General features: G+C 40.5%; 1 protein-coding gene across 1 annotated transcript in view; it reads left to right on the forward strand.

Moving 5' to 3' along the window:
• The window catches only part of LOC101855543 (putative transporter SVOPL), a gene marked incomplete in the record, with an annotated part of 26,807 nt that extends 23,943 nt beyond the window's left edge, over positions 1-2,864 (forward strand). The window contains 2 exon segments of the mRNA XM_035973630.1: positions 775-888; positions 1,890-2,864. Coding sequence (XP_035829523.1) covers positions 775-888; positions 1,890-1,967 — 192 coding nt within the window.
• Between the last annotated feature and the right edge of the window lie 13,488 nt (positions 2,865-16,352).

The raw sequence follows: 16,352 nt of genomic DNA on the forward strand, positions 1-16,352 counted from the left end.
CTTACTGTTATCATTTTCCTCTACTTCTTTTGTATGTTTGTCACTCCCTTGTGACCTGCTATTTTGGGGTGCCTTGATAGTCGAAGCAGACCTTGTGCTGTTGAAGCTAGAGAGGTGAGCTGTCTAAGTCTGATTCCCTGTAAAGACTTCTCTGTTGACACCCACTCCTTGGGACTCATATGACTTTATGCAGTTGCGAGCGCCGTAAGACCCTCTACTATAAAAAAAAAATTAAAAAAAAAAAAGACAGGTGGACGTCTCGGATAGTGTCACTGAAGAATCTGTCATACTTGCAGAGCTCTAAGGTTCAAGTCATTTTTCTTTGCACTTAATGGCTGTTATTGTGTTGATATAGTCAATAGTTGTAAAGCGCTTAGAGCATGTTGTAGAGCATGGATATCATCAATCATCATCAATGCCTTTCACCCCTGGCAGGGTATAGGCCACATACAAGCTCCTTCCATTTATCTCTGTCCTGAGCCATCCTTCCAAGCTCGTTCCAAGTGAGCTTCATTTCTCTCATGTCCCTTTCCACGCATCTCCTCCATGTTTCCTGTGGCCTACCCCTGCCTCGTGCTCTGAGCATGGATATGCACTATCTAAATGTAGTCATAAATAACAATAATAATAATATTAATAATATGATTATTAATTTTATCATTTATTGTTATTATTATTATTGTTATTGTTATGTTTCTGTCTACTCAAACAAACTTTATATCTAATTGAGTGTTGTATTCCACTTACTGTGACACCAAATCCCACATATTTCAGGTGCTGTTGTCGCGCTCACTGTCCCTAGCCTGTTGGATCTATGCCGTCGTGTGTTTCCTGTGTAGCTTGTGTGCCTACTTCATGCCCATAGAGACCAAAGAAAGGGCTCTGCCGGTATGCTACAGTTCCTTCTTTTCTTGTTTTTCTTTGGTGGGGTTGCTTTGAGGTTTTGGCTTTTTTTTAGGGGGGGGGGGGGGGGGGGGGGTTCTAGCTGTCTCACTATTTGTCTTGCTTTTTTTTTTCTGGGTGCAAATTGACTGTCAATGTGTCTATGTTTTTCTCTTTACTCCAATGAACAAGGGGGCTGTTGTGAAATGAGGTTTGGGGGTGAATCGGGGGAAAAAGCAGTTATTTCATCTTATCTCTCCTTTGTATTTCTTCTAACCTTTTTTTTCTCAGATTGTTATAAAATGTGTGCTCCTTAACTTTGTATTGTTTTGTTGTTGATGAGTATGAGTGTACAGCAAAGCTGGGTCTGTAAAGAAATGTTTTTATTACAGTGTATATGATCATTTTGTTCATCAAGTTATAAACCCCAGAATTATTGCTGTACTGCATACTTACGTCTTTACATCCCTGTTTCACACCAAATTCAAGTTTTAGGTAGACTGATATAAAAGTTTTATCACAGTGTGTTCGAACATTCTTGTTCATGAAGTTCTAACTTCAGAATTTTACTGCATACTCTCTTCTCAGTGTTTCTTGCCAACTTAAAAACTATTATGTAAGACTAACATAAAAAGTGTAATCTAATTCACACATTCCTATATTCTTCAGAGGAGGCTGTTTGTGGATTGATTTTGATAAGAGAATAAACGGTTCCTAGTTTTTCTTAGCACATCAGCTCAATTTTGTCTTTAAGAAGATAGACAAGGGAAGGACAATAGTGAAAAGAGAAGGAAAGTAAAATGAAATAATGAAGTTTTTAGGTGATGCTTTGAGTGTGCCTGTGTTTGAGTTCACTTCCTCTGTCCTCCCCATTTTTCCTTCCTCCTCTCTACCATTTTGGTCTTTTCTTCTTTTTTTCTTAAGCTGTCCTATTTGTTCCTTGTTTTTTCACCTTTTTCCTTCCCTTGTCTGTTTTGATTTTCCCCCTTCCATTTTCTCTCTTTTAGCAATCTGTATCAATGGAGATGATTGCACTGAAAACGATGGATGAGGAAGATGGGAAGTCAGAAGAAGAGATGGATTGAGCAGCTCTGATTACTTACACCACACAACACCATTGATGAGATTTGGCTACCTGGCAGCTTTTCTGAGTTTTGGAAAGTCTGCTTTCTCTCAGGCTGTTGTCAGTGGTCTTTTCGACCTGATGACCAAGATGAGTGATGACTGGAGACTCATAAAGGATGGGACGTGACGATGAGATGTATGGATGGTGATTAGCATAGTTGGATTGCCATTCCTTTTATATGTCTGAATTACTGAAAACCTGGAATGTTCCAGGGTGTTTTCTTTTTGCTTCTTATGTTTGACGTTTGAGAAGGGGGGGGGGGAGGGGTTGGTCCGGCAGTTTGATCTTCTGTAGTCATAATGTATGTCCCGTAAAATAAATTTTACAGCTCTATTGAACTGTTTCATGTGCGAGCTGCTGGCTCAATTTATGCCATGCTGAACTGGGATGCAGTGGCCTTAGCTTGAGGCCTGAGCAGGGCTTCTTGAATTGTTTGGGTCCTGGAGTTTCCATCGCTCTGTCTGATCTGTCAGGAAATTTAAAAATGGGTGTAGGTCCTCGCTCGAATATTACTGCATCAAAAGAGGTGTTTAAACCTTCAGCATACATTAAGTGAAGAGATAGGTGTTGAGGCTTTGTTAATTTTGTGCTTATATTTTGGCTTCAATCCCTGCTTGGAATGGACCAAGGGCCAATGTTTTGGCTTTGCTTTCTGTTGTATTTTGTTAAGGGGTGAGGGGGGTTGAAATTTTTTAAAAGGAAATTGTTCCGGCTATTAATTTGGAAATAATCGTTGGCCTGAATCATGTCTGGACTTGTCATATGTAGGCATGAGGTTGGCGTTCAGATCTCGTTTGTGGGTGGTTGGCAGGTGCTCTGGTGTGGTTTGCTTCTTCTTTCCTATCAAACGTCTATCGTCCTTTTCTCTCCTTTTTTTTGTGTTTGTTACTCTCTTGTAACACCTCTAGTCTTCGGCACTTACATGACCTTATTGTGTTGCAAGTGCCGTAAAACTCTTACTAAAACTAAAGATCTCGTTTTGAAATTTTGGGTTTGCTCCTTTTCTTCATGGCGGGCGCCAACTGAGAGCATACTGTTATGTCAATTAAAATAATTCTTTGCTGATTTGTGGATGAGCCTGATTTTAATCCCCAATTGGAGGGGAAGGGGGGGGGGGGTGTCTTGGATTTGGGTAGTTTGGTGAGTTTTGAGGTTCTCCATCCTCTTGACTTGGTTCTTTTGGAGATGAATATTAAATTTGTAGGACCCGCCTCTCATATAATCTTAGCGTGGAAAGAGGCATGAAACCCACACAATTGCCAATGACTGATTGAGTGCTTCATGTGGTCCATTTTGTCAAACAGGGTGATGTGAAACACATGACTGATGTATCAATGATCTTGGCTGGCCGTGACAGGGAATGTTGTCTGTTGATTTTGTAACTGTTTGGTTGGTACAGGGTTTTTGTTAATTCGACATGGTTTTGTTTTTGCCTGCCATAATAATATATGCAACTGAAATGCCATAGAAATTAAGCAAATACTCAGCTGAGCTGAATTTTTGTTGTTGAAAGTTTCTTTTGTAAATTTTTCTCTCCCTTGAATGACTTTGTTCATCTGTGACAGAGCTGTTCTCTCGACATCTGTGATGTGTATATCATTACACACAGGGGACACTTTTTTATTCCTCATTTGTTCATTTCATGCCTGGGGGAGTTTGTGTTAGTGATACAGTCGAACCTGTGTAAGACGGAATCGCAAGGGATGCAGAAAAAAATTCCATCTGAGACAGGGGATTTAGGGGGTAAATAGAGGGCAGATTCAAAAGGCCCAGCCGATTGGATCAAGGGTCGCTTGTCTGGTCGGCAAGGAGTTGTCAAAACATCACACCTCTCAACTGTTATCTTCTCTGATAATGACATGGCCGTCTTCCTTATTCAATTACCACCATTGCTTGCATTTTATAGGACCACTGTTTGACTTGTTTAAAAACAGAAACATTTGAACATCTCCTTTGCTTCCACCCATAGCCCCTCCCATCGATGTAACAAGTACAGTCGTCAAATGCTACCCCTCACTGCCATGTAACTATGATTTGAGGAACTCTTTTCTCGGCTTGTTGTACGATCAGGGCAGCAGGCATGGCTATTCGGGCACTTTCACTGGCACTCGTGAGATTTCACACTCATACCACCCTGACCATCTGCATCGCTCAGAGCTCACGTAGATGGGGTAACATCTACCCTCAAATTGCACCCCTACTCCCCTTCCTCGAACGGCGACATGGCTTTAAGTTTAGAGTCGGCGAAACCAAACTTGTGACTTTTGTTTCAAATCAAGGTTGAGGGGGCAAAGCGTTTTCCGTCTTAGACTTAGACAGGTGGAACCCCTGGAGGGGAGCGGATTTTTTTTCCCGTTTCTGCTTTGGACAGGTTTCCGTTTTATACAGGTAATTAAAGAGGAAGCTATAAAGGGGGGGGGGGGGAGATTCCGTTAAGACAGGTTTCCTCTTTACACAGATTTCCGACAAGGCAGGTTCGACTGTAACTCAGTCTTTCTTCTGGGATACCGTAACCAACTCAGCCTGGGTCGACCTTTACAAACAGGGTCTTAGCAGCTGGCTTCCTAAATGATCCAAAATTGTATCAGTTGGGACGCAAAAAACTATTTACAATTTTTCCAGAGCTTTTTATTGCGACAGTAGATAGTTTATACAATACAGATTGAGTTCTTTTGATATTCCACTCACCTGGTGCTGCTCTTCTGTGGTCTTCCATGGTTGTCTGATTTATGAAATTTTTTAAATGTATGACACTTTTTAAAACTGTTGGCGCTCAGTGACCATTATATTATACCCAGTTTGCATCAATACGGCAGCTTTTGATGTTGTAGGTCCTATAGTTTCACCCAATATGAATCACCAAGTATTTAAGTACTCTGTTATTGTTTATTTTTGTGAGATGTTTGTGAAGGAGTACCAGAATCTATAGTTTTCCAGAAGTTGTATTGCAGCTGTTGTTTTTGTTTTTATTTTTCTGTCATTGCTCATGTTTCTGTATGCGCTTTTTGGTTAGACCATCAAATTTGTCCTAGACGGCCTCCCATTGTCGAGGAGAAAAGTGGTCATCTTAGACAGGTGGTCTTCTTGGCGAGTGTCGTTAAGATATATACAGTAGTCTCCGCCTAAACGCACGGTGCTCGGGAGGGCTCCTTAGCGTGTGTTTATACGGAGCGTGCGTTTACATGAACCTTTGCAAGGGGAAGAAGGGACGCAGTCATTTCAACTCCTTATTACTCTAGTGACCTCCCTTGGAGAGAGGCGATCATTTTGGCAGAATATCTGACGACACGTGACTGTTTTGTGAAGGATTCCCCGACTGGGTTTAAGAATACAAAGGCGTTGAATGGGGGGGGGGGGGGAGAAAGACGGACTCAATGTTATGACTATGCACTACAAACGATGGGAACAGATAGCCTAAGAGGATACTGTTGGTGATAATCATAGAGACGACGGACCAGCCACGTGGCTTTCCAAGCGACCACCCACGACCATAAATTCATGCAGAATCATTCTCTATATTCAGAGAAACATTTCTCTTGTGGTTCGTTGAACAAGTACGTTCTTCGAGCGCAGCTGATTAGGCTTATTTGGCTAATCTTTAATCCTGTAGAGGCCTGTCTAGTGTTTTACGGCATTTACGCGTGTGGCGCATCAGGCCTAGGTCTAACTAAACATTACACGCAGTCACCCAGACACCAGTCAGAAACCTTCTTTCAAAGAAAGATCTACATTTCCAGTGTCCAATCAAAAAACATTTAAGTCCCCCCAAACTTTTCACCGACCCGTCCCAGACCTTCGTGTCTGTGGAAAGTTGGGAGGTGAAAACGCTGTCCATCACTCTCTTTGTTCGGCGTGATTTTCTAGGCTTGTCTTATGCAGGCTGTGCAGGTTCAAAGATTGTAGTGAAAATTTCCCCTTGTCAAGCTTTACCTGTCGGCGTGTTTCGCGGATCGGAGCGTGCGTTTAGAGGTAGTGACCGTGCGTTTGTACGTCTAAATTACATAGTATAAAACTCGTCAGATGACGAAAGCGTGCGTTTGAGTTGAGCGTGCTTTTGTATGGTGTGCGTTTAAGCGGAGACTACTGTGGAAAAAAAATGCAAGGGGTAAAGTGGTCATTTGGGCAGGTGATTGTCTTGGAAAGGTAGTTGTTTGAGCAAGTTCGACTGTATATCATCACATCTGGGTTTTTTTCTCAGCATGCTTTGTTACCCTTTGTTTTTAACCTCTCAATATTTTTGTAACTTATTTGGGTGTTTTTTTTGCGTCATATTCTAATTATTTTCTTTTGAGGTCTTTGAGTGGGCTTACTATGTCTCAGGTGTAATAATTAGGCTTTTTGCCATTGCACTCAGAAGACACGAGTTCTCCTTCGAAATAATTTAACTTGTGGCTATACGTTTGTTAAACTTGAATCATTTGGTTGTTCAGACTCTCAATAGACACTGTATTTCCTGAGCTTCCAAGGATTTTCGCACTCATCTTTTGTTTATAACCCTGCATTTGCAGCTGTTAAACTTGAATCATTCGGTTGTTCAGACTCTCATATATTCCTGAGCTTCCAAGGATTTTTGCACTCATCTTTTGTTTATAACCCTGCATTTGCAGCTGTTAAACTTGAATCATTCGGTTGTTCAGACTCTCATATATTCCTGAGCTTCCAAGGATTTTCGCACTCATCTTTTGTTAATTTACCCTGCAATTGCAGCTGTCAATGTGTAGTTGCTAGCTGCTGTGGTGTGCTCCACTTGTTTTACTTTTTCTCAGCTTTGCTCTTATTTTAGTACTGCTATCTGGTTGTGGGGAAGCGTTGCTCTTTATCATGTTGACTTACTAAACAAAATCGTAACAGCAATAAACACTATATTTAGCACTAATAGCCTTTTTCATGTTTTATGTCTGTTGAAAGGAGGGGGCTGGGGGATGGGAAGGGGGAGGAGTTGGATAGATGGGAGCAGTGATGTTGATTTTTTTTTATTACTTCCAGTTAAGTGGTGAGATTCAAGAGTTTTAATAAGTTGGGTCCCCAGCTAGGCAGGATAGATGTTGCATCATTATGAAAGGCACTTCTTAACTTTAATTCTTTTCATCAGTTTGCCTATCTTGCAAATGGTTACTTGGAAATTGGAAGAGATAAAATATGGTGATAATGGTTTATGTGGGTTTTTTTTTTTTTTTAGGCGGGAAGGTTGCTTAAGCCATGGGGAATAAATTGGTTTATTGGAAGAATGGGCCAACCAAGGGAGTTATTGTAAAGTCATGTAAACCTTTAGGAGGATACCTGACTTTTGAATAAGATCTGTAGTTGGGTTCTTTTGACCACCATAATCATTTACATTTTAGCCTGTACACTTTTTCTGTAAAAGTTGAACAGTGCCAGTTCTATAAATTTGTACAGTCCAGAATGGTTTTGTTTTGAGACATATTAAGGGGATTATTTTCCGTACTGAATTATGGTTGAAAGGACTGTCAACATTGCATCTTTATAATTGTTGTGTCTTTTGTCTATTTGAGGGATTGTGCTGATTTTATCTGCTGCAGTTTGTTTCCTTTGTTGTATAACTGCCTGCTCTATATTATACATTTGAGCACACATGTACACACACACACCTACATACTCATGTCTACACACATACATGTGTATTGTATGCACACACATACAGACACACCTACACATACGCACACATATGTACGCACACATACATACATAACATAAACATACACATGTGTATACACACACACTTACTTTACTTTTCCTTGTTACTTGATTTTTGCCCTCCGGTGCAGTATACAATTCCGCACTGCTTATGTATGTAATATATATGATATATATAATATATGGTTGTTGTTGCTGTTGCAACAAGAGAATGTGTAGCTTCATTTAACCTTCCACAACTTCGCAAGTTATTATTGGAATTAACTTATTTTTTCTTGTCGTTGTTTTTTGGTTCCAGATTTTTCCTTGTTAAAGCATTGTAATACTATAACACCTTACAGCAAAACTCATGTAATTTGTTGACAGCTTTTTTTGTTTGTGGATATTATTAGTAATTAACTTGTGATGGATCCTTTTTCCATTATATCTTCTTTGATATAATCATATAATTGCTCAAGTATTTATTTATGTTGATTCTTTATTGCTTCTTGCATATGTTTTAACTTTGACATCATTTTATATTGAAAATTTCCGTTTATGTAATAAGACTTATTTGAGAAAAATTGTATTGTCTTTCTTGATGAATTCAAAGTTCACAAGCATGATTTGATTCTACACTTGTTTGTACTGTTTTATTGTCTTACTTTTTAAAGTGCAAAATTAAAGATATTGAGCAGGGTAGGCCTATTGTGATTTTTTCTGTCTTTTTGTCTGAGACTTATAACGCAAGAGAATGTTCTAGAAAAATATTTACATATTTTTTCTTCCTTTTCTTTGGGGATTTTACTGTGGTGATGCTAGACATCGTCACATATGCAGTGTCGGTTAAAGTGTTTCCAGGTTGCTTGTCTTTAAGAGCCACTTGCTCTGGTTATGTGGATGCTCTGGAATTGTCTCATATAGGGCATTCCAACAACTGTTTAACTTGACTTGTTTTCTGTTATAGTGTTGACACATCGTGACTTCAGTGCTTTCTTGTTGCATCTCCATTCTTAATAACAGTGAAAACAGTTCATAACAAAGAGTGAGCTTAAGAAGAAGTCACATTTTCAGTGTTTAAAAAAAATGGAGATATGACAAGAAAGCACTGAGGTCGCAACATGCAGAGGAAATACTCAACAAAGAAGAGATTACATAGCTTGCCAGAACAGCACTTGCATGCTCTGGTGCTTGTTTGTGGGCCTGCTATTTGCTTTGTACTTACTGTATACCTGAAAATTGGGACCAGTCAGGGAAAATTTTGTTCAGTTTTCCTCATGAGGTTCTTCTCGTGCAGGGATTGTAGTGAACTTTATTCTTCTTAGCGAGAAATGGTGAAAGTTATCATAACGATAGGGATGCTTGATTAGTTGATGGTATTTATGTAGATCTGTCATTGATTTATTATTTTATATTGCTCATTATTTATCAGATTTTACTCATGTGTATAATGTAATGGTTAAAATTCTTTATTATTGCATGCAAACATTATATTATTGAGGATCTCCGTCTATCTGCTGGGATGTTGTATCTCACAAAACACGTTGTTGGTTCTGACAGATGGTGAAAACATACTGTCACCTAAGCTGTCTATTTTCATGCGTATATCATACCATGTTTTAAGTTGAGCTGTCGGAACTTTTGTTTAGTTAATGATGTAGATCGATGTATCATTCTTCGTATAACACATAACATATCACATAAAGCATAATATCAGACCATTCATACCTCTCAACTCTCTGAACACACCATTTTTTCTGGGAGTTTTGTAATGCTGTTTGGAACATATTCAGATTTACATACCAGGCCCCTGAGCTATTAATTAGGACCAATGAACCTGAGTTCCTTAGGATTTACATCACTGACTACTGCGTGCTGAGGCACAAGTTTGATGTTTTAGAAGGTAGAAGGAAAAGTAGCACAGGCTCAGGTGTGTGTGTTCAGGCCTATTGGGGTGAGGTTGAAGCTTTTTGCTGACCTTTGAGAATAGAAAAAGAGAAAAGTACACAGACTAAAACAAAAGTTGTGTCCTCTTGAGAAAGTGGTTTTCTTTCAGAAGTTCTGGGGAACTTTGTGACATATTCATTGCATGGTTTTTAAAAGTGTATTTTTTAAATCTTTGGTACCGCTAGCTCCTGTGGTGTAATTTCATCATGGACGAAGTTGAGTTTTCCATTTACATAAAAGAATTTTTTTTCAAGCTGGAGCAATTATAAATAATGTGGCTTGTGAATCTAGCAGTTCAAGCAATATACTGTGTGAAGTATTTTCTTTGTTACATTTGTTGTGTTTTTTTGTTTTGGATCATATAGTTTTGTCCACAACTAGAGATTTTTGTCATCTCTATTTAGGCCTATCAAATGTCTGGCAAAATGGGGAATAGAAAACAGTGACATTTTAGTCCATAGGACCCCCCAACGTGTCATATTATTTTATTAATTTTTACTCTTTTATGTGTTCTTTATGTCTTTTTTTTGCGTTCTTGGATGTAAAACAATATTCCTGTACAGGATGTTTGTTGGAGATCTCTGATGTAGAAAGCTGACAATATTTACTGGACATTCCTTGGTTTGGGTATTTTACTCTATGTTACCTGTGTTTATTCACGTGCCTTTTTCAGATAAAAATTGAGAATGATTAATTTATGATTATGTTTGATGAAATGCAATTAGGTTATGGTGAGTTGAGACTTGGTTCATTTCAGATTTTCATTTTTATTTTAGAAGAGGGTCCTGTGAACATTACTGGCTAAACACAAGTGCACGTACACCCTTATACGCACACTTATGCTCACACACACACACACACACACTCTCTCACACACACACACACACACACACACACACACACACACACACACACACACACACACACACATACACATGCATGCATAAACTAGCATGTGTATATGTTCTCATGCACAGTGACGCACACACACATGCGCACACACACTCATGTACAAACACACACACCCTCTCATATCTACCCACACAAGCTCCTGAACCGGCCCATACATTCTCATGCATGCATACATGCGCACACTTGCACTCTAATAATATGCACACTTTTGTAAACCAAACATACAAATATGAACATTACGCTCCAAGTGGCAGTTTGATTTTTCACATTCCTTCTTGCCGAAAATGTTGCCAAGAGTGACTTGCGTCAGTCATCATCATGTTGACTGTTTACTGTAAAAGACTTTGCCTTTAATGTCTTTTTAAAAAGTGATTTGGGAGGGGGGGGGGGGGGTACTCTAGTGTGGTTTGCCCCTTCTTTCCTACCAACATTAATCATCCTTATCTCTCCTCCTTCTTTTTTGTATTTGCTACTCTCTTTTACTTTACTTTTACTTTTTCATCCTCTGTTTCTGTTAAGCCTCGAGGGGAGATGCAGTTTTCTATGGTAGGCCAGCTCCACAGCTTTTCAGTTGTGATGTTATGTTTTCTTAGGGTATCTTGACACCCTCGATCCACCTTTTGCGTGGCTTTCCTCTTCCTTTATAGCCTGAGTGCTTGGTGTTGTAGGCTCTCAAGACTGGCTGGTCAGGTGACATGCGTAACAGGTGGCCAAACCATTTTATCCTCTGTCTTTCTATGTAACGCAGGCAGGACTCAGTGCCGATAGCTGCTCTTACTTCTTCATTTCTCTGCCTGTCTCGTCTTGTGATGTTAAGGGTTTTGCGGAGACATTTCATTTCGCATGCGGTGATTTTGTTTTCATGGGTTTTGCTTAAGGTCCAGGTCTGGCACTGATAACGTAATGTTAGTATGAATATTGAGGTGATAAGCTGTCTCTTTGTGTCCATGGAGATGTTTGGATGAGATAGAAGGGGAGGAAGCTGGTAGGTGACAGCGTTGGCTTTTTGAGTTCGCATTTCTATTTCTCTGTCTATGGACCCGTTTTCAGAAAAAGTGCTGCCAAGATATTTAAACTCTTTCACCTGTTTCAGTTGTTTACTATTGACATGGATGTTCAGGGGACTATGGTTTCGGCTCACTTTCATAACTTCTGTTTTTGATGTGCTTATTTTCATGTTGAATTTCTCACAGGTGTTGTTGAGTTCGGTAGTGTGATTTTGGAGGCTTTGTTGGTCATGATGAATTAGACATTGGTTGTCTGCGAACAGAAATTCATTTAGGCTTTCTGGGCTTTGGTTTGCTTCTTGCGTTATTGTGTCCATATATATTATAAACAGGAAGGGAGATAGAATGCATCCCTGTCGTACTCCAGATCTTACTTTGAACCAGTCTGTATTTCCTTCCTTCGTTCTTACTGAGCTTCCACTGTTGGTATATAGAGCTCTGACATTATCTAACAATTGTCCTCTGACGCCATACTTTTCGAGTGTCTTCCAGAGTACTCTCTTGTAGTCTTGTAACACCTCTAAATCTTCTGCACTTATTTGATCTTTTTGTGTTTCTCCTGCCGTAAAACTTTTACTAAAACTAAAGTGACTTGTTTCAATCATTATCATGTGAACTGGCAAGTGGCAGATAAAAACTGCCATACTGACCAGGGCACGTCTTTAGCCAGTGTGTGCTGGGTGTGTGTGAAAGATATATGAGTGAGGCCCTATAGCCTTTGATCATCTGTATACTGTGTAGTCGCTATGTTGTGTTAACTTTGAGTATATATATCTATATGCTCATCCATACATATATACCCTCACTTATAACTGTATGTTGCTCTCTCTCTCTCTTTCTCTCTCTCTCTCTCTCTCTCTCTCTCTCTCTCTCTCTCTCTCTCTCTCTCCCTCTGTCTCTCTCTTGCTGTCTTGCCATCTCTTTCTGTGGCCACTTCCCCTATCTCTCTTGCCCTTTCTCTCTCCCTTACACCGCTGCATCATCTCTCTCCTCTCCCTCTCTCTATCCCTCTCTCTCTCCGTCTCTCTCTCTCTCCCTCTCTCTCTCCCTTTCTCTCTCTCTCTCTCTGTGTGTGTGTGTGTGTGTGTGTGTGTGTGTGTGTGTGTGTGTGTGTGTGTAAAACGCTAACAATTTGTTTTAAATATACTTTGATGTACTGTGAGCGCAAAAATTGTTACTCTTTAGTAAAACCTCTAATCCCTTATATGACTTAAATTGTGTTACACATACTCAAGTGCCATAAAACTAAAACTTGTACTAACACTAAAAAGCCCTACCTTGGTCAGCTCATAACTCAAGTTTTCTGTATGTAAACCATGAGGCACCTAACTCAAATCTTCTGTATGTAAACCATGAGGCACATAACTCAAATCTTCTGTATGTAAACCATGAGGCACATAACTCAAATCTTCTGTATGTAAACCATGAGGCACATAACTCAAGTCTTCTGTGTGTGACCATGAGGCAACAAACAAACGAAAACAAAAAACAAAAGAAAGCAAAAGAGAAAAAAACAACACAACTAAACTAAACAAAAACAAATGTTTAAAAGTCGCCGTTATTCATCGAATAAGCGGAAGAACGTTGAGGAAACACCAGTACAATAGTTCAGTGAATACATATTTGTTATGATTGATTTATTTTCTAAAAATATGTGTTATTATGTATATAAAAAAAGCCAAAAACAACAACAACAACAAAAAACCTTCACCAAGGACGTTATCTCCCCTGTAGTAAACAATCGTGCGAGTTTGATCCCGCCCCCCCCCCAAAAAAAAGCGGGCGCTCTCGTGTGATTTGCTCATTCTTTTCTATCAATCATCAATCTTCCTTAGTTTCAAGTGCGGTAAAATTCTTACTAAACTAAAGAAAGAAAAGGTTGAGCCTTCGCTACCAGACTGACGAGTTAATTTCACAGACTCGTTGACAAATCCATCTGGATGTCTGCTTACCGCTGAGTCAAAGATGGTGTACGTAAGATCTTTGCCTGGGTGAAAAATCAGCCAGCCAGCTGAAAAAAAGGAGAAAAAAGAATTGGGGGGTGGGGGTGGGTGTAATGCTAATGTGTAATGTGGAAACTGTAGTATAGGTGTGTTTGGGTAGGGGTGTGATGCCGTTCAATGTTAATGTGTAACAGGAAAACATTAGTACAGGCCTGGGGGGTAATGTGGAGCTATTAGGATAAAGAAACCACGATAAAAAAAGAAGTATGATTCTGAACAACGTACAAATAAAAAGATGAGCAGTGTCTATGATGTAAGGGTTTGGCTCTTCGCGAAAACAAGAAAAAGATCCGTATTCAAATCCCACACAGAGAAGTTTACGTTTGTGTTATCCAGTATCTCTTCTCCATCTTTCTGCTGTGATACTGTATCCTTCCTAAGCCCTGAGTTAACCCTTACTGTTACAGGCAGGGTTAAAGTTGCTCGTTTCGTAAATGATATCATAGATTGAGTAGCTACGGGCGTAACACATACATGTAGGCCTACCTTGTGCAACCGTAAAAAAAATAAAGCAACAATAAGCTAGTCTGGCAGAAAGGGGCTCTCGTGGTCTAGAGGTTACGGGGGTCGCCTTTCATTCAATTAGTCCTGGGTTCGAAGCCGTTCAACCTCGGAAAATTTTCTTCTAAAAAAATCTCCTCTCACTTCCTTTCCAGCTCTCTAATTTTGTTCTGTCTGCTTTCGTTTCCAATTTCTGCCCCCTCCTTTGGGCTCTTGACTCTTTCTGCAGCCTTTTTACTGCTACTCCAAGGGTCCTTCATAGTGCTGTCTTTCAGCCACATCCCTGATTTAGGTTAGGCTACCCGGCTTGTAATTGGGAGATTGCGGGTTCGAGGGTTCGAGCCTCAGTTTGGCCCGACGTTGTGTCCTTAGGAAAGGCACTTTACACGAATTTCCCACTTGGCTCAGTCCTTTCGGAGATGGACGTTAACATCGGAGGTCCTCATGCCTCTCAAGTAACCTAATAGTGTTAATATGGGCGTTAAAAAACCTTTAGCATTTTCACCCCCGATTTTAGGGGAGGTAAGATAGAACACCTATCCTTCCCGGACAAGGTCGAAAAAATCTCAGGAGGTCCCGTGTGCAAGTTACGCACGTTAAAGATCCCCTGGTTTTCCCAAAATCGATAAGAAGAGTAGGCTTCGGCCGCCACTCGGGCAAAATTAAAAATTAAATCCTACCAAACTAAAATTCGTAATGTGTCCCGCGCGCTCATGTGACATAATATGTAGTTGCAAGCGCCGTAAAACACTTACAAAAATACATAAAATAACTCACCTCGCTGGTCCCAGAATTAGATTTTATCCCCTCCCCCCTCTTTTCCAACAAACACCCCCCAACAAACAAAAAACAAAATAGAACAAGCGTAACTAAATGAAGAAATAAAATAATAAATACGAAATAAATAAATGAATAAATGCGCAAACATTAACAAGCGGATGAATAAAGAAAACACGAAATGAATGATTGGAGAAATAAATAATAAACCAATCATTAATAGTAACAGTACTAAGGACTTTAGAACAAATAACACCTCCTTGGGTATAACCTAGGCTCTTTGATTGGAACTTACAAATTCACAACAGACATGGCCGACATCCGGGCAGGGGAGAGAAGTGTGGGTGACTACGGCCGGGTCTACAGAGCAGAATGTGCCTTCCACACAGGTCCGCAGGGGGGCGTTACTATCGAGGCATTGAGGGGGGGTGGGCTGTTGTTGTGGATTCAGTCGTGCTTGCTGTCGTCGTCGACGATGGTGATGGTGGTAATGAGGATGGTAATGGCGGTGGTGTTAATGATGATGATGATGATGATGGTGGTGATGGAAATGATGATGGTAATGACGATGATGTAGACTTTGGTGTGGTTGCCATGGTTGATGGGGGATTCGTCACAGTTGATAAAATTGGCGATGTTGTGGGTGGCGCTGATAGTGACGATGAAGGCCGTGTGGTTGTGGCGGCGGAAGTAGTGAAGGTTCCAGACACCATTGCATCTTCCGTCAAGAAATCACCTGCCGGTGGAACAACATCTGGAAAAACAACAACAGAGTACAACAACTATATAGGTCGTGTCGTGTAATAATACAGTCGTCACAAAAAGTTCAGGACCATTTGCAAAAGTGCAAGCATAATAAAAACCATAAACCAAATTGTTCCTTCTTTGACATACATTTAATTCATAAGTGCATAAAAGACATTTCATCACAATCGGAACCTAAATGTGTAATTTCAAGCCCTCAAAAGGGACCCACCCTAAACATCGAAAATCAGAAAAGAAAGGGTCTCAAAAAGTCTCAGCAATGTCAAAGAAAATGACCAGTTTAAGTTCGTGAATGTCACTGGAATTGTCAGAAGTGCGTGTGCCCACCATTCACCGCAAGGCAGTCAAGGCACCGTTGGCGCTTAGAGTTGATCAGGCGTGCCAGAAAGGCCTGCGGAATGTTGTTCCATTCTCGTTGCAGCCATCCAAGCAGCTGCTGACGGTTGGCGAGCAAAGGGTGGTTTTCACGAACTCCCCGACCAAGCTCACCCCACAGCTGTTCAATAGGATTGAGGTCTGGACTGTTGGCCGGCCAAACCATGCGGGTAATCCCCGCCTGCTGCACGAAGGCGTCGGCGGCCCTGGATCTGTGCGGAGTGGCGTTGTCGTCCTGAAGGACAGCAGAGGTCCAATCTGCTGCAGCGCCGGGACGACCAGAGGTCGAAGGATCTCCTGCAGATACTGCTGCCCTGTTTGAAACTCAGTCCAGTTTTGCCGAAATTGCAAATTTTCACACGCATCAAGCATGCCGCATGAGGCGCACGTGCCACCTACACAGTGGTTACATATTCACTATTA

Source organism: Aplysia californica, unplaced genomic scaffold (assembly GCF_000002075.1).
Source record: "Aplysia californica isolate F4 #8 unplaced genomic scaffold, AplCal3.0 scaffold01574, whole genome shotgun sequence".
Taxonomy (NCBI): Eukaryota; Metazoa; Mollusca; class Gastropoda; order Aplysiida; family Aplysiidae; genus Aplysia; species Aplysia californica.